This window comes from Lucilia cuprina, chromosome 5 (genome assembly GCF_022045245.1).
Source record: "Lucilia cuprina isolate Lc7/37 chromosome 5, ASM2204524v1, whole genome shotgun sequence".
Lineage (NCBI taxonomy): Eukaryota > Metazoa > Arthropoda > Insecta > Diptera > Calliphoridae > Lucilia > Lucilia cuprina.
The window spans coordinates 11065868-11089267 of NC_060953.1; the positions used below are offsets into that span (position 1 = coordinate 11065868).

Here is a 23400-nt window from a genome sequence, read left to right on the forward strand (position 1 = left end):
TGTCATACGATTAAATATCTATAGTAAGATCTTATAGGATGACTTTTCTGTAGAAAAAAAAACTGTTATATTAACAATTTTTATAGAGAACATTTTAAAACGACTTATTTTCTATATCGGATACTGTTATACGAAGATTTTTCTATAGAAAAAAACTGTTATACTAAATATTGTTCTTTAGGCAAAACTGTTATACAAACATTTTTCTATAGATAAAAGTGTTATACCATCAAATATCTATAGAGATAACTTTTAGGAATAATATTCTATAAAGAAAACTGTTATACTACGAATTTTTTTAGAGAAATTTGTTATACTTCCAATTTTCTATAGAGAAAACTATTATACAATAAAATATCTATAGAGAAAACTTAGAAAAAAAAAACGGTTATGCTATCAATTTTCTATAGAGAAAACTGTTATACTACAAATTTTCTATAGAGAAAACTGTTATACGATTAAATATCTATAGTGAAATCTTATAAGATGACTTTTCTGTAGAAAAAAACTGTTATATTAACAATTTTTATAGAGAAAATTATAAAACGACATATTTTCTATATCGGAAACTGAAAGATTTTTCTATAGAGAAACTTGTTATACTAAATATTTTTCATTAGGCAAAACTGTTATACAAACATTTTTCAATAGGTAAAAGTGTTATACCATTTCATCTATAGAGAAAACTTGTAGGAAAAAATTTCTATAAAGAAAACTGTTATACTTCGAATTTTCTATAAAGAAAACTGTTATACTACGAATTTTCTACAGAGAAAACTGTTATACTACCAATTTTCTATAGAGAAATTGTCATACTATCAATTTTCTAAAAAGAAATTGTTATACTACAAATTTTCTATAGAGAAAACTGTTATACGACTAAATATCTATAGTAAGATCTTATAGGATGACTTTTCCGTAGAAAAAAACTGTTATATTAACAATTTTTACTTATTTTCTATATCGGATACTGTTATACGAAGATTTTTCTATAGAAAAAAACTGTTATACTAAATATTGTTCTTTAAGCAAAACTGTTATACAAACATTTTTCTATAGATAAAAGTGTTATACCATCAAATATCTATAGAGAAAACTTTTAGGAATAATATTCTATAAAGAAAACTGTTATACTACGAATTTTTTTAGAGAAAATTGTTATACTTCCAATTTTCTATAGAGAAAACAATCAAATATCTATAGAGAAAACTTATAGGATAAATTTTCTTTAGAAAAACAAACGGTTATACTACCAATTTTCTATAAAGAAAACTGTTATACTACGAATTTTCTACAGAGAAAACTGTTATACTACCAATTTTCTATAGAGAAATTGTCATACTATCAATTTTCTAAAAAGAAATTGTTATACTACAAATTTTCTTTAGAGAAAACTGTTATACGACTAAATATCTATAGTAAGATCTTATAGGATGACTTTTCCGTAGAAAAAAACTGTTATATTAACAATTTTTACTTATTTTCTATATCGGATACTGTTATACGAAGATTTTTCTATAGAAAAAAACTGTTATACTAAATATTGTTCTTTAAGCAAAACTGTTATACAAACATTTTTCTATAGATAAAAGTGTTATACCATCAAATATCTATAGAGAAAACTTTTAGGAATAATATTCTATAAAGAAAACTGTTATACTACGAATTTTTTTAGAGAAAATTGTTATACTTCCAATTTTCTATAGAGAAAACAATCAAATATCTATAGAGAAAACTTATAGGATAAATTTTCTTTAGAAAAACAAACGGTTATACTACCAATTTTCTATAAAGAAACTGTTATACTATCAATTTTCTATAGAGAAAACTGTTATACTATCAATTTTCTATAGAGAAAACTGTTATGCTACAAATTATACGATTAAATATCTATAGTAAAATCTTATAGGATGACTTTTCTGTACAAAAAAAAACTGTTATATTAACAATTTTTATAGAGAAAATTTTAAAACGACTTATTTTCTATATCGGAAACTGTTATACGAAGATTTTTCTATAGAGAAAACTGTTATACTACATATTTTTCTTTAGGCAAAACTGTTATACAACATTTTTCTATAGATAAAAGTGTTATACCATCAAATATCTATAGAGAAAACTTGTAGGAATAAAATTCTATAAAGAAAACTGTTATATTACGAATTTTCTATAGAGTAAACTGTTATACTACGAATTTTCTTTAGAGAAAATTGTTATACTACCAATTTTCTATAGAGAAAACTATTATACGATCAATTATTTATAGAGAAAACTTATAGGATAAATTTTCCATAGAAAAAACTGATATATTAAAAATTTATTATAGAGAAAACTGTTATACTATCAAATTTTCTATAGGGAAAACTGTTATACTACCTATTTTCTATAGAGAAAACTGTTGTACGATTAAATATCTTTAGTGAAAACTTATAGAATAAATTTTCTGAGAAAAAACAGTTATATTAACAATTTTTTTATATATAAAAGTGTTATACGATCAAATATCTATAGAAAAAACTTATAGGGTACATTTTCTATAAAAAAACTGTTATAGACCAATTTTCTATAGAAAAAAACTGGTATACGGCCATATTTCTGTAGAGAATACAATAAAATTACTTATTTTCTATAGCGGAAACTGTTATGCAAACAATTTTTATAAAAAGTAAACTAAACTGCTCTAGAAGTAAACTAGAACTGATCTTGAAGTAAACTAGAATTGATCTTGAAGTAAACTAGAACTGATCTTGAACGAAACTATAATTGATCTAAAAGTATACTAGAACCGATCTAGAAGTAAACTAGAACTGATCTAGAAGTAAACTAGAATTGATTTAGAAGTATAATAGAACTGATTCTGAAATAAACTAGAACTAATCTTTAACGAAACTATAATTGATCTAGAAGTAAACTAGAACCGATCTTGAAGTAAACTACAACGAATAGGGAAGAGAACTAGAACCGATCTAGAAGTAAACTAGAACCGATCTAGAAGTATACAAGTACTGATCTAGAAGTAAACTAGAACTGATCTATAAGTAAACTAGAATTGATCTAGAAGTAAACTAGAACTGATCTTGAACGAAACTAAAATTGATCTAGAAGTAAACTAGAACCGATCTTGAAATAAACTAGAACTGATCTAGAAGTAAACTAGAACTGATCTTGAACGTAACTAAAACTGATCTAGAAACAAACAAGAACTGATCTATTACTTATATAGAACTAATTTAGAACTGAAACTAATAAATAATAAAACTGAATTAACTAAACTGATCTAAAGAAAAACTAAACTAAAATTGATCTAGAAGTGTAGTGAAAACTAGAATTGATCAAGAAATAAACAAGGAATAATCTAGTATAATTGATCTAAAGTAAACTAGAACTGATCTAGAAGTAAGTGAACTAGAACTGATCTAGAAGTAAACTACAACTGATCTAAAATTTAACTAGAAGTGATATAGAAGTATGAACTAAAACTGATCGGGAAGCAATCTACAATTGATCTAGAAGTAAACTGGAACTAATCTAGAAGTAAACTAGAACTGATCTTGAAGTAAACTAGAACTGATCTATAAATAAACTAGAACTATTCTAGAAGTAAACTAGAACTGGCATAGAAGCAAACTAGAACTGATCTAGAAACAAACTAGAACTGATCTAGAAGTAAACTAGAACTTACCTAAAAATGAAGTTTAACTGATTTAGAACAGATTTAGAAGAAAATTAAATCAGATTTGTAACTTATCTAAATTCAAATTAAAACACAAAATAACTCTGTTGTTAGAGAAAAAAAGATCGCAACAATTTCTATTTATTAAAGATTTTATGTTTTTGATTTTTAAAAATTTTTTGTTTTTCCAAATTATTATTTATGAGACCTTAAATTATTAACGAAAAATAAATGTATTAATAAAAATGATAAAAAATATAACGTAAAATATATAATATATAAAAAAACGATATTTATATAAGAATATAAAAAAATGATAAACATTTTTTGGATATAACAGGAAAAAAAAGAAAATAATAAAATAAGCTAAAATGCAAGCGACAATCAATATACATACAGAAATCAGATTAAAAACCATCAATGAAAAAATTAAAAATTTAACAATTCATTGAGAGAGTGCCTTATACTAAACTATAAAAGTATGTCATTTTAAATAACATATAATAAAATTTTCTTCTTGCGTATTATCCTTTCTTAAAAATTTATTGTTAACAAGATTGGTGTATGTATGTATTTTTTGTTGGTCTATTGATAAACCAGAAAATTCTCCGTTTGGGTAATCTTCTGTGCAAATGCTTTGCCCATTTCGGTGGGTGCACTAAAGGCAATTTTATCCAGTTGTACTTCTTCCCCAAATATTGTATTTAATTGCACGGCTTGTATTAGTTTGGCACCAATGTGAAAACGTCGATGTAGAGGAGAGACCCAGATTCGTGATATACCACATCTAAAAGGAAAATGGAAGATTTTAAACAAATTTAGAAGCAAACTAGTAATGATCTTGAAGTAAACTTGAACTGATCTAGAACTGAAATAGAACTAAACTAGAACTGAACAAGAACTGCACAAGAACTGAACTGGAACTGTACTAGAACTAAAATAGAACTCGAACTGAGCTAGAATTGATTCAGAACTAGAACTAGAACTGAACTAGAATTGAACTAGAACTGAACTAGAACTGGACTAGAACTGCACTAGAACTGAACTAGAACTGAACTAGAACTGAACTAGAACTGAACTAGAACTGAACTAGAACTGAACTAGAACTGAACTAGAACTGAACTAGAACTGAACTAGAACTGAACTAGAACTGAACTAGAACTGAACTAGAACTGAACTAGAACTGAACTAGAACTGAACTAGAACTGAACTAGAACTGAACTAGAACTGAACTAGAACTGAACTAGAACTGAACTAGAACTGAACTAGAACTGAACTAGAACTGAACTAGAACTGAACTGAACAAGAACTGAATTAGAACTGAACTAGAAGTGAACTAGATCTAAACTAGAACTGAACTGGAACTGAACTGGAACTGAACTAGAACAGAACTAGAACAGAACAAGAACAGAACTAGAACAGAACTAGAATTGAATAAGACCTGAACTAGAACTGAATTAGAACTGAAATAGAACTCGAACTGAACTAGAATTGAACTAGAATTCAACTAGAACTGAACTAGAACTGAACTAGAACTGAACTAAAAACTGAACTAGAACTGAACTAGAACTGAACAAGAACTGAACTAGAACTGAACTAGAAGTGAACTAGAACTAAACTAGAACTGAACTAGAACTGAACTGGAACTGAACTAGAACAGAATTAGAATTGAGATAGACCTGAACTAGAACTGAACTAGAACTGAACTAGAACTGAACTAGAACTGAACTAGAACTGAACTAGAACTCAACTAGGACTGAACTAGAACTGAACTAGAACTGAACTAGAACTGAACTAGAACTGAACTAGAATTGAACTAGAACTGAACTAGAACTGAACTAGAACTGAACTAGAACTAAACTAGAACAGAATTAGAACTGAACTTGAACTAGAACTGAACTCGAACTGAACTGCACTAGAACTAAACTAGAACTGAACTAGAACTGAACTAGAACTGAACTAGAACTGAACTAGAACTGAACTAGAACTGAACTAGAACTGAACTAGAACTGAACTAGAACTGAACTAGAACTGAATTAGAACTGAACTAGAACTGAACTAGAACTGAACTAGAACTGAACTAGAACTGAACTAGAATTGAACTAGAACTGAACTAGAACTGAACTAGAACTGAACTAGAACTGAACTAGAACTAAACTAGAACAGAACTAGAACTGAACTTGAACTAGAACTTAAATAGAACTGAACTCGAACTGAACTGAACTAGAACTAAACTAGAACTGAACTAGAACTAAACTTGAACTAGAACTGAATTAAAACTTAACTAGAACTGAACTAGAACAGAACAAGAACAGAACTAGACTAGAACTAGAACAGAACTAGAACAGAACTAGAACAGAACTAGAATAGAACTAGAAAAGAACTAGAACAGAACTAGAACAGAACTAAAACAGAACTAGAACAGAACTAGAACAGAACTAGAACAGAACTAGAACAGAACTAGAACTGAACTAAAACTGAACTAGAATTGAACAAGATCTGAACTAGAGTTAAACTAGACCTGAACTAAAATTGAACTAGAACTGAACCAGAACTGAACTAGAACTGATCTTGAACGAAACAAGAAATGGATTAGAATTTATTTAGAAATGAAATAACCGTCACTTACTTAGCCTCAAATTGTTCCTCCGTACAGCAATCGACACCATTAACACACAAATATTTATTCGCCTTATCCAGTGGCTGTACCAGACATAAACCCACAATTTGCATCTTGCGAACAGCAAAATAGGCGACAAATGTTTTTGGCACAATATACGATGAAAAACCCAATTCTTTATCGACAATCTTTAAAATATCCATCAAACGTTCACGTCGTTTAGGTGGTGATGACTCGGTTAAACGTAAAATACGACCATCCGGTCCCCACTCTGGATAAATAGCTACAATATCCTCATCAATCCAACCCTTAAAACGTAATATATGTAAAGAAGCATGAAAATCTCGATGTAATTTTTCTTCCTCGGGTTCATGAACAGTATAGACTAAACCACATTGTTTGCACTGATGAGCACCGAAGGACTTTTGACCGGCATCAATTTGATATTGATTACTGCCATAGCCAGCATTCCAAGCACGTTGTTGCTGTTTGCGTCTGGTGGATGGCAGGTTAAGGGGTTGACAACCGCCCGGATAGAAAACTGGAAATAGTTTCTGTTGTTGTTGTTGTGTTTCATTAAGCTGTGTCGTTTCTTGGACGGCTGCATTACTATGAGTAGGCACATTGTTGTTGATATTTAAGGCAGTTGTAGGTGTGGGTGTTTGTAAAAGTTGTTCAGGTAAAGTGGTTATATTATTATTATTATTATTAATTGTTGTATTTGCAATAGAAGTTCCATAAGTATTATCTGCTTTATAACTATTTGTACTTAAATTCATATTTTGTTTATCAACTGACAATACATGATTACCAGTTGTAGTAAGTGCATTAAGATTTCCATTATACTGTCCATTAACACCTGTTAAATATTGTGCTATGATAGCATCTGCTTCTGCCTTTCTCTGACCATAATTCGCTATAAATATATCGAAATTTTCCTCTGTGCAAATATTATTCTCCAACAGAAAATCCAAAAAACTATGCTGCTGTTCTATAAGTTCTGGATCTGTGGTATTATAGGGTATTCTCTGACGAAAATCTGTATTCTGATGATCCGTCACAACTATGACTAACTCATCAATAATTCTTTCGGCCTCTGCTTTGTGGTTATCTGGATCGGCTATGAAAATATTGAAATTTTCTTCGGTGCAAATGTTATTCGTGATTAAGAAGTCCAGCAGTAAATGCTGACGTTCAATAATTTCCGGATCGTTGGTATTGTAGGGTAATCTTTTACGAAAATCATTAAAATCTTGATTGTCCTGTAGAACAATATCGTCGATTAGATTGGACGATGATTCTTCTTCGTTCATTAAGGCCAATTGTTGATCGATTTCATCTAAGAAAGCATTATTGTCGTTGTTGTTGAGATTGGAATTTTCATCTTCATTCTCATCTTTGGGCACAATAATGTCACCGAATGCGGTGTCATCCAAGTTCCGTAAAATAGCATCAACAGTAGCCTGTTCATCGGAGAATTCATTTGTAACTGCAACAAAATATATGTAAAATTAATCATTTGAAAAAAAAACTTTGTTAAAACTAAACCAGAAATAAACTAAAACTGAACTAGAACAGAATTAGAACTGAACTAGAACTGAACTGGAAGTGAAGTAGAACTGGACTAGAACTGAACTAGAACTGTACTGGAACTAGAACTGAACTAGAACTGAACTAAAACTGAACTAAAACTGAACTAGAACTGAACTAGAACTGAACTAGAACTGAACTAGAACTGAACTAGAACTGTACTAGAAATGAACTAGAACTGCACTAGGTCTGAACTAGAACAGAACTAAAACTGAACTAGAACTGAACTAAAACTGAACTAGAACTGAACTTGAACTGAACTAGAACTGAACTAAAACTGAACTAGAAGTGAATTAGAAATAAACTAGAACTGAACTAGAACTGTACTAGAAATGAACTAGAACTGCACTAGGACTGAACTAGAACTGAACTAGAATTGAACTAGAACTAAACTAAAACTAAAGTAGAACTGAGCAAGAACTAGAACTGAACTAGAACTGAAACTGAACTAGAACTGAACTAGAACTGAACTAGAACTGAACTAGAACTGAACTAGATCTGAACTAGGACTGAATTAGAACTGAACTACAACTGAACTAGAACTGAACTAGAACTGAACTAGAACTGAACTAGAACTGAACTAGAACTGAACTAGAACTGAACTAGAACTGAACTAGAACTGAACTAGAACTGAACTAGAACTGAACTAGAACTGAACTAGAACTGAACTAGAACTGAACTAGAACTGAACTAGAACTGAACTAGAACTGAACTACAACTGAACTAGAACTGAACTAGAACTAAACTAGAACTGAACTAGGACTGAATTAGAACTGAACTACAACTGAACTAGAACTGAACATAAACTGAACTTGAACTGAACTAGAACTAAACTAGAAATGAACTAGAACTAAACTAGAGCTAAAGTAGAACTGAACTGGAGCTGAAGTAGAACTGAACTACAGCTGAACTAGATCTGAGCTAGAACTAAACTAGAACTGAACTAGAACTGAACTAGAACTAAACTACAACTGAACTAGAATTGAACTAGGACTGAATTAGAACTGAACTACAACTGAACTAGAACTGAACTACAACTGAACTAGAACTGAACTAGAACTGAACTAGAACTGAACTAGAACTGAACTAGAACTGAACTAGAACTGAAGAACTGAACTAGAACTGAACTAGAACTGAACTAGAACTGAACTAGAACTGAACTAGAACTGAACTAGAACTGAACTAGAACTGAACTAGAACTGAACTAGAACTGAACTAGAACTGAACTAGAACTGAACTAGAACTGAACTAGAACTGAACTAGAACTGAACTAGAACTGAACTAGAACTGAACTAGAACTGAACTAGAACTGAACTAGAACTGACTGAACTAGAACTGAACTAGAACTGAACTAGAACTGAACTAGAACTGAACTAGAACTGAACTAGAACTGAACTTGAACTAGAACTGAACTAGAACTGAACTAGAACTGCACTAGAACTGAACTAGAACTGAAGTAGAACTGAACTAGAACTGAACTAGAACTGAACTGGAACTGAACTAGAACTGAACTAGAACTAACCTTGAACTGAACTAGAACTGAACTAGAACTGAACTAGAACTTAATTAGAACTGAACTAGAACTGAACTAGAATTGAACTAGAACTGAACTAGAACTGAACTAGAACTGAACTAGAACTGAACTAGAACTGAACTAGAACTGAGCTAGAACTAACCTTGAACTGAACTAGGACTGAACTAGAATTGAACTAGAACTGAACTAAAACTGATCTAGAACTGAATTAGAACTTAGAATTAAAGTAGTACTTTAATATAAATGATCTAGAACTTAACTGGTTCTAAACTGGAAACTATTAATATTCCAATCAGAATTCTAATTTCTTCTACCAATAATGCAAAAAAAACCAACTGTTCTTTCAGAAAAAAATCCAAATAATCTTTTACCCACCTGAATTACGAATCTTAATGCGACGCTTTACTTTCTTCTTTTCCGGCACAATCGACAATTTACCATTGGCTGTTACCATGGCCTTTATATTATCCGTTATATGAACCTCTTTACGTGTGTTAGTACTACGACCTGATTTAAAGAATTTTCTCTTAACAGGCGCCGAACTATCTTCCGACTTAACCGATAAAGCATCATCTGCCTGATGGGTAATAAGTGGTATGACTTCCTCATTCATGGCCATAAGAGCATTCTCTAAATTGTCCTTATCATCGTCCTCATCGATAAACTCTTCCATGTCACATTCAATATCTGAAAAATCTGTATCATTTTGATAGGTGGACTGTGAAGATTCTGACGGTTTGTACGGCTTAATGTCTTCTTCTTTGATATTATTATTATTGGAATCATCTTGTTGTGATATTGAACTTAAGGGACGTGCCATGGCTATGGGATTACTGGCTTGACGGAAAATGCTGTGGATTTTTTCAATTTGTTGCTTTTCCTCACGTTTGGCGGTAATGAGTTTGCGTAACTTTTCATTGCGTACATTGTTAAGTATATGATCAATGTCGACGGGAGCATAGTGTTTGGGTGGCAATCCAAATGGGTGTGAACGTTTGCGTATTTTATGGTGTACTCCACGATTAATGGAAGTGGCTTGCGAACCTAAACTCCGTCTGCTGTTGGTGGATGCTCTAGCCTTGTTTTGGCTGGGTGTATTTCCCCCACTGACAGTTTGACCAAATAAGTTCCTACAGCTGGCACGATTATTTGTAGGGGAGGTTTTTGTATTTTTACCCGAATAGAAGGACTTGGTAGAAATGGAGCCACCCTCTATGGGTGATATTGAAGTTTTTCCTTTTTTTCGCATGGGACTCAAACCAGTTGAACCCTCTATTTCACAATGTCTTTTAGTTAAACATTTCTTATTCGATCTTAGCCTTATGTCTTTCATTTCCTGTTCGTTCTCTTCATCATCACTGGAAGTTTCATCTATAACTATGGGCGTTTTATCGCGTGGGGTAATTTGCATAGAATTGCTAAACATTTTCTGTAATTTCTTGTCTTCTTGCGACTCTTTGCGTGTGGGCGTTTTGAGGGGTATATTTTCTTTGTGAGGCGAGGTGGAAAACTCCCCTTCTGATTTACTAGAATTGGGTGATTTCTTCAAACTTAAACGAACACTACGCCTTGAAGGTGAAGGTTTCTGTTCCTCAGCCGTATCACCACCATCTTCTGATTCGGTTTCAAAGAAACTTATAACGCGTGGCGATTTCTTGCAAGAACCCATTAATGATTCCATAATTTTTGTACTTTTTGGTGTTTTACCAGTATTTCTAGACTTTCTACTAGCCAAGGGAGCAATACCCTTAAGCATTTCTTCCTCCCCCTCACACTCGAGCTCATTGTCTTTTTGCGTTGCACTGCCAAAAAGTTTCTTTTTACGTTCCGATAATCTGGGAGTGTGATTACGCATTGTGCGTATTTGTTGACGAGCACTTTTAGGTGTCTCCATAATTGACATATTTTTCACCAGATAACATGAATTAAAAACCTAATAAATCAATAAAAAACCCTTTTGTTCTTGAACGTGGCAACTTTTTTTTACATCGAGTTTTCTAATGTTGCATGAATAGGTAGTAGAAAATAGATTCTTCTTACAACATTCCTTTGTACTTTGAGCGCGGATGTATTCTTTTTTTATTCACTTTGTATGATCAGTGGGATTGATCGACTAGTTTTAGCGCGAAGAAAGTAAACATGTCATAATAAAAACACAAGGTTGCATTTTAAAAGTACTAAATAAATCGAACAACGTCAAATTCATGTGAACAAAATCATATTTATAAATCAACCGCATGCAAATTATCTGTTTCTTAAACATATTTTTATGTTTATTGTTGTTGGTATAACAATATATAAAGGTATATATGGTCACACGTTAATATTTGAATCAAAATTTGTTTAATTTACGAAATTGTGGCGTAAATAATACAAAATATGAGAAATTTTCAAATCGTCATGCTGATAAATTTTCGACGGCGTTGACTTTGACAATTTGTTCGCCGGCTAAACTTTAAACCGAATCAAATAAAATAGTTGGCAACATCAGTGAATTATTGTGGAAGTTTTCTTTTTTTTTGTAACAGTTCACTATCAGTTTGTGTGGTCTTAAAGAAAATTAAAGTTTTTTGTTGTTAAAATAATGTTTAAAATAAAAATTTGTGTTTTAATTGGTTGTTAAAGTATTATATTGTGTTAAACTTATGAAAGTTATTGGATTTGTAAAGTTTTCAAGCATTTTTTTTTATATTTGTCTTACAAAAGCTTTTGTGAGTGTGTGTCTAAGGTGGAAAAAAATATGTTTAATTTGACATTTATTATAAAAAAGGCGCCATTCTTGGAGCCTCTTGTTGAAAATAGTAAATATTTGCTGCAAAAATTATTAAGTGCTAACAAAATGTTTATATATTATTATTTAATGTGATTTTGATTGAAAATTTTAAATTAAAGAACTTTTTCTTGCAAAAACAATACCGAGCAAGTGTTTTGTGATAAAGTCAAGTTGGAACTTTCAAGGTGGCAGTAATTAAAGTGGTTTGGGAAATAATAGTGTTTTAGTTGCCGGAGGAGATTTTTTCATAGGATTGCATCAGAAGCTACTGAATATCAACTTTTACATCAAAATTTTTTCAAAGGTAAGTGTTGAAGGAAAGTAATTAATGATTAAATTGTAATGTGTGTGGATTCCGGAGAAGTCAATTTGGTAAAGGTCGGAGTGAGTTTTTTTTTTACTGGAATACTTTTGTGCTAAAGCTGATAGTTTTGCTGATATATAGGTACATAGATAGATAGATAGATAGATAGATAGATAGATAGATAGATAGATAGATAGATAGATAGATAGATAGATAGATGATAGATAGATAGATAGATAGATAGATAGATAGATAGATAGATAGATAGATAGATAGATAGATAGATAGATAGATAGATAGATAGATAGATAGATAGATAGATAGATAGATAGATAGATAGATAGATAGATAGATAGATAGATAGATAGATAAATTGATACCAAATCTATCTATTAAGAACACCCTTCATAACCTTTTTTATAAATTAAACAATCTTTTGCTTATATTTAATTCAATAACATTTATTTATAACAATTTTTCATAAACATTATGAACTTAAAACTAAGTTATTAAAAACTACTATTTAAACATCTAACAAATATCACAGTTAACATTCAAATTATATAAAAAACACATCAATTACGTTGAAATATCACAGACTCCATCCAAGAAACATATTTACTAACACGTGTATAGATGCCGGGTAGACCAGGGCGAGCACAACCAATACCGGTAGAAACAACACCAATAAGAAAATTTTCTTTGGACATTAAAGGGCCGCCAGAATCCGCCTAGAAATAGGAAAAGATAATATAAAATGAAAAGATCAAACTAGCTGGGAAAAGGGATAATAAAAAGCTATAATTTGTTTAAAATCTTATTAAAATTATGAAAAAAAAAATATCTTAAAATTTAACGCTTGCACTTTACCCAACATGAATCAATGCCGCCATTTTCATAACCCGCACACATTTGTGTATCGGAGATAATGCTATTAGGTCTACCATTTAGCTGATATGATCTTTCGCAAGCATTATTATTCCAAACTCTTACGGCAGCTTTACGTAAAATATCGGCACGATCGCCTACGCCTTGATCCTCTTCAGTCCAACCCCAACCCGAAACGGTAGCCAATTCATTTTCATGATTTCTCAAACTAGCAGCCGAAGACAAACAACTCGGTTGTATGTGGCGGGAAAATCGTAAGGGTTGTATCAATTCCATTAAAGCTTTAGACGATAGGAAGGGAAGGGAACAGCAAACAGCAAAAAAAGAAAGCAAAAATGTTCATTTATTAGCATCCATTCAGTTGAAAACTTTTGTTTTTATTCTATTCATAAGTACCAATATCATTTATTGTATTTGTACATTTATAGTTGGGATGCGGTACAATACTTTGAAAGTTCACCTTAATGGGTGCCTCTCCATCACGTTCATTATCGATGCCATTCAAATATTGTGATATACTATGCAGCCCCATTACACCTTGGATTTGTGATGCTTTCAGAAATTTATTCAGTCCATTGCAGATGCAATGACCCGCTGTTACTATCCATTTTTCGTGTATTATAGTTGCTCCACAAAAATGTCCACCACGTCGTGTTAAACTTACCATATAGGGCATTTCATGACGTTCTGCCTCTAGACCACCGACTATTTTCGGATTACGTTGTGTACAGGGTATTGATGTAACTAGATAGATAGATGTTTTAAAGGGGGTTGTTTTGATTGGGGTTTTGAAATTAGTTATTACTTCCTAACTTTGGCAAAAGATCGTGGAGAGATGTAAGGGAAAGTTTTTGGTTTATTTCCAAAATATTATTGAATTCTGGATGATAAGGACATGTGAAAAGTAGTTCCTATCAATGACTAATAGAAACCAAATGTTGAAAGAGTAAAAGAGCCGCCATTGCAGGTGGTAGACTCAGTGCATCGAGTAATCGTCGCTAAGGATAAAACAACCCTTACAGAGCGTGAGGAGTTAGTTAATCGAAGGTGTTCTGATCTTATGATAACATCACACCAATGTGATTTAAATTTGTGGAACTTGATAGTATACATTACATCACGAATAATCGATTAAACGGCTATTCGTATAAGAAAAAACCGAAACCATTGAATTTCCAAGTGAAACATTAATCGATTAATCGGAAATTTTTACTCGATTTAACGTATCATTTTTAGCTCTAGTTAATGAGCAAAATTTTTAATAAAAAACAAAATTTTATCGATTATTCGAATAATTTTATTCGATTATTCGAATAATTTTATTCGATTATTCGAATAATTTTATTCGATTATTCGAATAATTTTAATCGATTATTTAATAACTTTTTAACGTTTCAGTTTTCGCTCTAGTTAATGAACAAAATTAAAAAAAAAAACAATTTTTTAATCTATTATTCAAATAATTTTATTCGATTATTCGAAAATTGAATTTCCAAGTGAAACATTAATCGATTATTCGGAAATTTTTACTCGATTTAACGTATCATTTTTCGCTCTAGTTAATGGAAAAAATTTTCAATAAAAAAGAAAATTTAATCGATTATTCGAATAATTTTATTCGATTATTCGAATAATTTTAATCGATTATTTAATTACTTTTTAACGTTTCAGTTTTCGCTCTAGTTAATGAACAAAATTAAAAAAAAAACAATTTTTAATCGATTATTCGAATAATTTTATTCGATTATTCGAACAATTTTAATCGATTATTCGAATAATTTTAATCGATTTTTTTAATTACTTTTTACCGTATAATTTTTCGCTCTAGTTAATAAACAAAATTTTTATTAAAAAAGAAAATTTAATCGATTATTCGAATAATTTTAATCGATTATTCGAATAACTTTAATCGATTATTCGAATAATTTTAATCGATTATTTAATAACCGTTTAACGTCCATTTTTCGCTCTAGTTTATAAATAAAATTTTTATTAAAAAAAAATTTAATCGATTATTCGAATAATTTTAATCGATTATTCGAATAATTTTAATCGATTTTTTAATAACCTTTTAACATCCATTTTTCGCTCTAGTTAATTAACAAAATTTTTATTAAAAAAGTATCGATTATTCGAACAATTTTATTCGATTATTCGAATAATTTTAATCGATTATTTCCGTATTATTCGATTTTTACCGTAAAAATTTAATTTGAATATTTAAATTATTTTAAAAAATATGAATCGAATAATTTTAATCGATTATTCGAACAATTTTAATCGATTATTCGGATATTTTTAACCGTTTTTTGGAATTATTTGAAATCTTTTCTTGTTTAACAAATAATTAATTTGAAGCAACAAAAAAAATTGTTACGATTTTAATCGATTATTCGATTAATTTAAATCGATTATTCGATTAATTTAAATCGATTATTCGAAAAAAATCGCAAAAAAAAAACTTCTGTAAAAACAAACAAAATTTTCACTAAAAACCGAATTTGCACAAAAAAATTTTATACGTTTATTGGAAAAATGTGAATCGAATAGTTTTAATCGATTATTCGGATATTTTGAACCGATTTTTGCAATATTTTTAATTGTTGCTTGTTAAAAAAATATTCAATTTGAGTTTTATAAAGAAATTTGTAACGTTTATTATAATAATTTAAAACGAATAATTTCATTCGAATAATTTTAATCGATTATTCGAACAATTTTACTAATAGCAAACGATTAATCGAATAATTGAAATTAAATTTTCAAAAAAAAAGAACATTAACCCTAAATATCAAAATTTACTGTAAATAATGTTTAATCGAATAATTTTTATTCGAATAATTTTTATTCGAATAATTATTTTTCGAATAATTTTTTAAATTTTTTTCAAAAACAAATATTTGCACTAAAAAACAAATTTACACTAAATAAAGTTTATTCCATTAATTTTTAATCGAATAATTTTTATTCGATTAATTTTTATTTGAATAATTTTTATTCGAATAATTTTTTTTGCTTTTTTTCAAAAACAAATATTTGCAGTAAAAATCAAATTTATACTAAATAAAGTTTATTCGATTAATTTTTATTCGAATAATTTTTATAAAACTTTTCAAAAAAAAATATTTTTACTAAAAATCAAATTTGCACGAAACAATATTTGAATAAATTTTATTCGAATAATTTTTATTCGAATATTTTTTTTTAATTTTTTCAAAAACAAATATTTGCACTAAAAACAAATTTTCCCTAAATAATAAGTATTTGAATAAAGTTAAACGAATAATTTTAATCGAATAATATTAATCGAATAATTTTAAACGAATAATTTTAGTCGAATAATGTTAATCGAATAATTTTTTTGTAAACCGTTCAAAAACAAATATTCGCACTAACTTATGAGTATTTGAATAATTTTTGTTCGAATAATTTTATTGGAATAATTTTATTCGAATAATTTTTATTAAATTTTCTAAAATTTTTTCTTAAAGCAAATATATTTACTAAAAATTAAATTTACACTAAATAATGTGTATTTGAGTAATTTTATTCGAATAATTTTTGTTCGAATAATTTTAATCGAATAATTTTATTCGAATAATTTTTATAAAATTTTCTAAATTTTATTTAAAACAAATATTTTTACTAAAAATTAAATTTAAACTAAATAATGAGTATTTGAATAATTTTATTCGAATAATTTTAATCGAATAATTTTATTCGACGAATTTTATTCGAATAATTTTTATAAAATTTTCTAAAAATTTTAATATTTCACTTTAAAACCATTTTTTTTTAAACATTTTTTTTGATACGATTATTCGTTTTATTTTTTATATTTAAAATTCTCATTTTTTTATTTAAAATTCTCATCATTTCTTTGCTTTCTTTTACATCTCTATTATTGTTGTTATTATGCCAAAGTTAGAAATTATTATTTTTTAAATTTATGCATTAAAAAAAAACAAATTATTATTAACACTTTTAATAAGGATTTGTAACGAATGTTTAATTTGTTGTTTGTTTTATTGTGAACGATTTTTATTTTCTTTAACATTTAGCGTATACGTGATAAATACAATAAATATTATTAATTATACGCCTTGCTACTAGTTTTTTAAAATATTGTTTTTGTTTTTTTAATTATTTAAAGAATTTAAAACACTTGTTTAATTTTCACTCACAGCCAATTTGACTTTCTGCTTTTTTCACTACTATTGTTGTTATAACTAAAAACCAAAATAATTTAAACATTTTTTTTTAAGGAACGTATTATTATTATTTTTTGTTTATTTGGGAAAAACTGCACTGATGCTGTTTTAGAACTTAACTGATGGTGTTAAAGTTTTATTTCATTTATTTATATAAAAAAACTGTTTTCAAAATAAAGAACCACTATTATCATTAAAAAAAATGTTCTAAACATGTGTTTAGAGAGGGCGGGGGAAGATTCTTTGTTTCTAGACTATAAACAGAAAAATAAAAGTGAAACCTGTATATAATAAGTTAAGAAGAGAGCTCAGTTTATTAATGCTTTTTAAGATGTTAAATAATAGAATTTATTTCAATATTAAAAAAAACACACACTCTTAATTAACACACACACACACTCACACAACTTAACACTTTAAACTTAATAAAGAGTTTGGTTTTTCTAATGAAGAGTAAAAAAAGTAGAAACAGAAACACCAACAAAAATACAACTGTTAACACTGACAGACGGAAGTAATCTAAAAAAAAAACTTATAAACAGAACCCCCTCAACACTAGTTGCATGCGTTTTGCTACATTTACTTCCACACACACACACACACAGACATACACACTTATATGTTAGCAAAACGTTTTTACTCTGCTGCTTTTAACTCTTTTAGGCAAGCAGCTAGTGAGTTCTTTAGTTACCCACACATTTACAGCAACATTAACACTTTTAATATTCCTTTAACACAAAGCTTTAGATAAGCATAAGCAAGCTTTAAAAACAACAACAACAAAGCTCTCTTTCCAACCCAAAAAGGGTTTTTTTTTTATAAAAGAGCTTAAAAAAATATAAACAAATCTAGATAAAGGTGCCTAGAACACTCTCTTAATAATGTAAAGAACAACACACAACAACAACAATAACAAAAACAAAAAACTAAATGTCAGTAAGCTACTGGGTGATTGGGTTACAATTACATACATGCAAAACATAAACAAAGCAAAACAAAAAAACTAACTGTGTCTTTTCTCTTGTTATTGTTTACAAACAAACTAAAACTTAATTGGCAACGCTACTAGTCTTTGACAATCAACAAACAAACACATGTTAATCATACCAAGTGTATGTTTATCAGAATTTTTTTTTCACTATTATTGTTGTTTTTGTTATTGTTATACCATTTAAAACAAGTTTATTAACATTATACGGGTCATCATTATTTAATTAAACAATAACAATAACAATTATTATGCACTCTCCTCCCTGAATCATGTAAACGTGACGCTACATAAAATAATTATTCTACGAAAACTCTTACTCAATTACTTTATTTTGTTGTATATCAATGACATTGAAATTGTTAAAAATTATTTAATAAAAACAACAACAACAAATAAAAACAAAACATAAACGTTGTCATCGGTCGTTAAACTTTTTTTTTTGGTTTTGTTTTGTTAAAATATTGTAGTTTGGTGTCTGAACAAAAAACACGCTTTCGCATAGACAATAGTTGATAAAAATTAAACAATAATACAGAGGTTCCCTAACTAAAGTCCAAAGAATAAAAAAATGGGTGCGTTAAATATCACACGATTATTCGGTTAATTTTTAAACGTTTATTCGACTTTTTGAATTTTTAAACAAAATTTTTTTCGTAAAATTTTTAAACGATTATTCGGATAGTTTTAAACAGTTATTCGAATAATTTTAATCGAATATTCGAATAATATTAATCGGTTATTCGAATAAATGCTTTTTTTTCTATTTTTAAATAAATTTTTAAAAATTATTCGTATAAATTTAATCGATTATTCGAATAATTTTAATTGATTATTCGAATAATTTTAATCGATTATTCGAATAATAATAATCGATTATTCAATTATTTGAATAAATGTTTTTTTATTTTTAAACAAATTTTTTTCGAAAAGTTTTAAACGATTATTCGGATAATTTTAATCGATTATTCGGATAATTTTAATCGATTATTCGAATAATTTTAATCGATTATTCGAATAATTTTAATCGATTTTTATACAATCGATTATCGGGATTTGTTCAATCAATTATTCGAAAAAGTTTAATCGATTACTCGAATAATTTTAAACGAGTATTCGGCTATTTTGGATCGATTTTTAAATAGATATATAAAATACAGTTCCTTCGAATGATTTTAATCGATTATTCGTATAATTCTAATAGAATATTGAACAATTTAAAACGGTTACTCGAATAATTATTAATATTCGGTTAATTTTCATCGATTATTCGGATAATTCTTATCAAGTATTAGCATAAACTATTGTAAAATTAATAATAAAATTATTTGGCATTTATTATTAGGATAAGTTTAATCGATTATTCGGATAACTTTAATCGATTATTCGAATAATTTTAACATTTTTTTTTACTTATTTTAATAAAAATATTTTTAAATATTTAACGTTTATTCGAATAATTTTAATCGATTATTCCTCTCAAACAAAAGAAAAATCTCTCCTAAAGTATCAAATTTAATAAACTTTATAAAATTATATTATAAACGATTAATTTTTGTCGATTAGTAGAATCATATTTTATGGTTTAAGTGACATTGTCACAAAAACGTTTAAGCACCTCTGGCCAGGAAAGACAACAATTACATTTTACCAAAAAAAAAAAAAAAAATGCAGGAAAAAATTTTCTACGTAATAATTGTATCGTAAAAACATAAAAAAATTTAAATATAAAAATATTCCAGCATGAACGACCTTCACATTGAAGTCAATAAATAGAAATTATTATTATTTTGGTGCCTTACGCTACATTTTACATGTAATGCATTGTTAGTTCGTTCTTTAACTTGTTTTTTACAGACTTTAAATTATAAACAATATTTTCCGATTAGTCATATAACTTTAATCGATGAAAATAAAATATACTGGGTAATAGAAAGTTGTTTATCTTTTAAAGGTCTTGGTCAGCATAGTCTACTCTATAGTCTAGTTTATAGTCTAGTCTATAGTCTAGTTAATAGTCTAGTCTGTAGTCTAGCCACAGTAAAGTCTTCAGTTCAGCCATAATCTACTCTGTAGTCTAGTCTATAGTCTAGTATAGTCTATAGTCTAGTATAGTCTATAGTCTATTCTATAGTCTAGTCTATAGTCTAGTCTATAGTCTAGTCTATAGTGTAGTCTAAAGTCTAGTCTATAGTCTAGTCTATAGTCTAGTCTATAGTCTAGTATAGTCTATAGTCTATAGTCTAGCCCATAGTCTAGTCTATAGTCTAGTCTATAGTCTAGTCTATAATCTAGTCTATAATCTAGTCTATAGTCTAGTCTATAGTCTAGTCCATAGTCTAGTCTATAGTCTAGTCTATAGTCTAGTCCATAGTCTAGTCTATAGTCTAGTCTATAGTCTATAGTCTAGTCTATAGTCTAGTCTATAGTCTAGTCTATAGTCTATAGTCTAGTCTATAGTCTAGTCTATAGTCTAGTCTATAGTCTAGTCTATAGTCTAGTCTATAGTCTAGTCTATAGTCTAGTCTATAGTCTATAGTCTAGTCTATAGTCTAGTCTATAGTCTAGTCTATAGTCTAGTCTATAGTCTAGTCTATAGTCTAGTCTATAGTCTAGTCTATAGTCTAGTCTATAGTCTAGTCTATAGTCTAGTCTATAGTCTAGTCTATAGTCTAGTCTATAGTCTAGTCTATAGTCTAGTCTATAGTCTAGTCTATAGTCTAGTCTATAGTCTAGTCTATAGTCTAGTCTATAGTCTAGTCTATAGTCTAGTCTATAGTCTAGTCTATAGTCTAGTCTATAGTCTAGTCTATAGTCTAGTCTATAGTCTAGTCTATAGTCTAGTCTAGTCTATAGTCTAGTCTATAGTCTAGTCTATAGTCTAGTCTATAGTCTAGTCTATAGTCTAGTCTATAGTCTAGTCTATAGTAGTCTATAGTCTATCTATAGTCTAGTCTATAGTCTAGTCTATAGTCTAGTCTATAGTCTAGTCTATAGTCTAGTCTATAGTCTAGTCTATAGTCTAGTCTATAGTCTAGTCTATAGTCTAGTCTATAGTCTAGTCTATAGTCTAGTCTATAGTCTAGTCTATAGTCTAGTCTATAGTCTAGTCTATAGTCTAGTCTATAGTCTAGTCTATAGTCTAGTCTATAGTCTAGTCTATAGTCTAGTCTATAGTCTAGTCTATAGTCTAGTCTATAGTCTAGTCTATAGTCTAGTCTATAGTCTAGTCTATAGTCTAGTCTATAGTCTAGTCTATAGTCTAGTCTATAGTCTAGTCTATAGTCTAGTCTATAGTCTAGTCTATAGTCTAGTCTATAGTCTAGTCTATAGTCTAGTCTATAGTCTAGTCTATAGTCTAGTCTATAGTCTAGTCTATAGTCTAGTCTATAGTCTAGTCTATAGTCTAGTCTATAGTCTAGTCTATAGTCTAGTCTATAGTCTAGTCTATAGTCTAGTCTATAGTCTAGTCTATAGTCTAGTCTATAGTCTAGTCTATAGTCTAGTCTATAGTCTAGTCTATAGTCTAGTCTATAGTCTAGTCTATAGTCTAGTCTATAGTCTAGTCTATAGTCTAGTCTATAGTCTAGTCTATAGTCTAGTCTATAGTCTAGTCTATAGTCTAGTCTATAGTCTAGTCTATAGTCTAGTCTATAGTCTAGTCTATAGTCTAGTCTATAGTCTAGTCTAGTCTATAGTCTAGTCTAGTCTATAGTCTAGTCTATAGTCTAGTCTATAGTCTAGTCTAGACTATAGTCTAGTCTATAGTCTAGTCTATAGTCTAGTCTATAGTCTAGTCTATAGTCTAGTCTATAGTCTGTCTATAGTCTAGTCTATAGTCTAGTCTATAGTCTAGTCTATAGTCTAGTCTATAGTCTAGTCTATAGTCTAGTCTATAGTCTAGTCTATAGTCTAGTCTATAGTCTAGTCTATAGTCTAGTCTATAGTCTAGTCTATAGTCTAGTCTATAGTCTAGTCTATAGTCTAGTCTATAGTCTAGTCTATAGTCTAGTCTATAGTCTAGTCTATAGTCTAGTCTATAGTCTAGTCTATAGTCTAGTCTATAGTCTAGTCTATAGTCTAGTCTATAGTCTAGTCTATAGTCTAGTCTATAGTCTAGTCTATAGTCTAGTCTATAGTCTAGTCTATAGTCTAGTCTATAGTCTAGTCTATAGTCTAGTCTATAGTCTAGTCTATAGTCTAGTCTATAGTCTAGTCTATAGTCTAGTCTATAGTCTAGTCTATAGTCTAGTCTATAGTCTAGTCTATAGTCTAGTCTATAGTCTAGTCTATAGTCTAGTCTATAGTCTAGTCTATAGTCTAGTCTATAGTCTAGTCTATAGTCTAGTCTATAGTCTAGTCTATAGTCTAGTCTATAGTCTAGTCTATAGTCTAGTCTATAGTCTAGTCTATAGTCTAGTCTATAGTCTAGTCTATAGTCTAGTCTATAGTCTAGTCTATAGTCTAGTCTATAGTCTAGTCTATAGTCTAGTCTATAGTCTAGTCAATAGTCTAGTCTATAGTCTAGTCTATAGTCTAGTCTATAGTCAAGTCTATAGTCAAGTCTATAGTCTAGTCTATAGTCTAGTCCATAGTCTAGTCTATAGTCTAGTCTATAGTCTAGTCTATAGTCTAGTCTAGTCTATAGTCTAGTCTGTAGTCTAGTCTATAGTCTAGTCTATAGTCTAGTCTATAGTACATTCTGGAGTGAAGTCTATAATCTAGTCTGTAGTCTAGTACTATAGTCTAGTACACTCGTCTTATTTTAGTTTTTTTGAAAGGTTAAACATATTCGTTCATTTAGCACACGTTTCACCTT

General features: G+C 29.0%; 2 protein-coding genes across 3 annotated transcripts; both read right to left on the reverse strand.

Moving 5' to 3' along the window:
* Nucleotides 1–3930: 3930 nt before the first annotated feature.
* On the reverse strand, nucleotides 3931–11539 carry LOC111686070 (N-acetyltransferase eco). Its single transcript, XM_023448368.2, has 3 exons — nucleotides 9793–11539; nucleotides 6303–7782; nucleotides 3931–4460 (listed from the first exon to the last, which is right to left on the reverse strand). The coding sequence occupies exons 1-3, from the start codon at nucleotides 11318–11320 to the stop codon at nucleotides 4259–4261; spliced, it is 3210 nt and encodes a 1069-aa protein (XP_023304136.2). The 5' UTR covers nucleotides 11321–11539; the 3' UTR covers nucleotides 3931–4258.
* Nucleotides 11540–12944: 1405 nt separating this feature from the next.
* LOC111686099 (transmembrane protease serine 9) lies at nucleotides 12945–18091 on the reverse strand. Of its 2 annotated transcripts, none has more exons than XM_046952765.1 (4): nucleotides 17997–18091; nucleotides 13779–14126; nucleotides 13365–13663; nucleotides 12945–13225 (listed from the first exon to the last, which is right to left on the reverse strand). In XM_046952765.1, exons 2-4 carry the CDS (start codon nucleotides 14056–14058, stop codon nucleotides 13070–13072), a joined length of 735 nt encoding a protein of 244 aa, XP_046808721.1. In that variant the 5' UTR covers nucleotides 14059–14126; nucleotides 17997–18091; the 3' UTR covers nucleotides 12945–13069. The 2 variants fall into 2 exon arrangements, with proteins under 2 accessions (XP_046808721.1, XP_023304167.2); XM_023448399.2 differs by lacking the exon at nucleotides 17997–18091 and adding an exon at nucleotides 17567–17676.
* Nucleotides 18092–23400: the final 5309 nt, after the last annotated feature.

Excerpts from the sequence above, each read along its gene's own strand:
- LOC111686070 (XM_023448368.2), bottom strand. The coding sequence starts at position 11,320 with ATGTCAATTATGGAGACACCTAAAAGTGCTCGTCAACAAATACGCACA. Across the intron at positions 7,783-9,792 it reads CATTAAGATTCGTAATTCAG|TTACAAATGAATTCTCCGAT; the intron begins GTGGGTAAAAGA and ends ATTTTGTTGCAG. Across the intron at positions 4,461-6,302 it reads GAGGAACAATTTGAGGCTAA|ATGTGGTATATCACGAATCT; the intron begins GTAAGTGACGGT and ends TTTTCCTTTTAG.
- LOC111686099 (XM_023448399.2), bottom strand. The coding sequence starts at position 17,636 with ATGTTTAAATTATTTTGGTTTTTAGTTATAACAACAATAGTAGTGAAA. Across the intron at positions 14,127-17,566 it reads AGCAGAAAGTCAAATTGGCT|TTACATCAATACCCTGTACA; the intron begins GTGAGTGAAAAT and ends CTATCTATCTAG. Across the intron at positions 13,664-13,778 it reads AAATACAATAAATGATATTG|CTTTAATGGAATTGATACAA; the intron begins GTACTTATGAAT and ends TATCGTCTAAAG.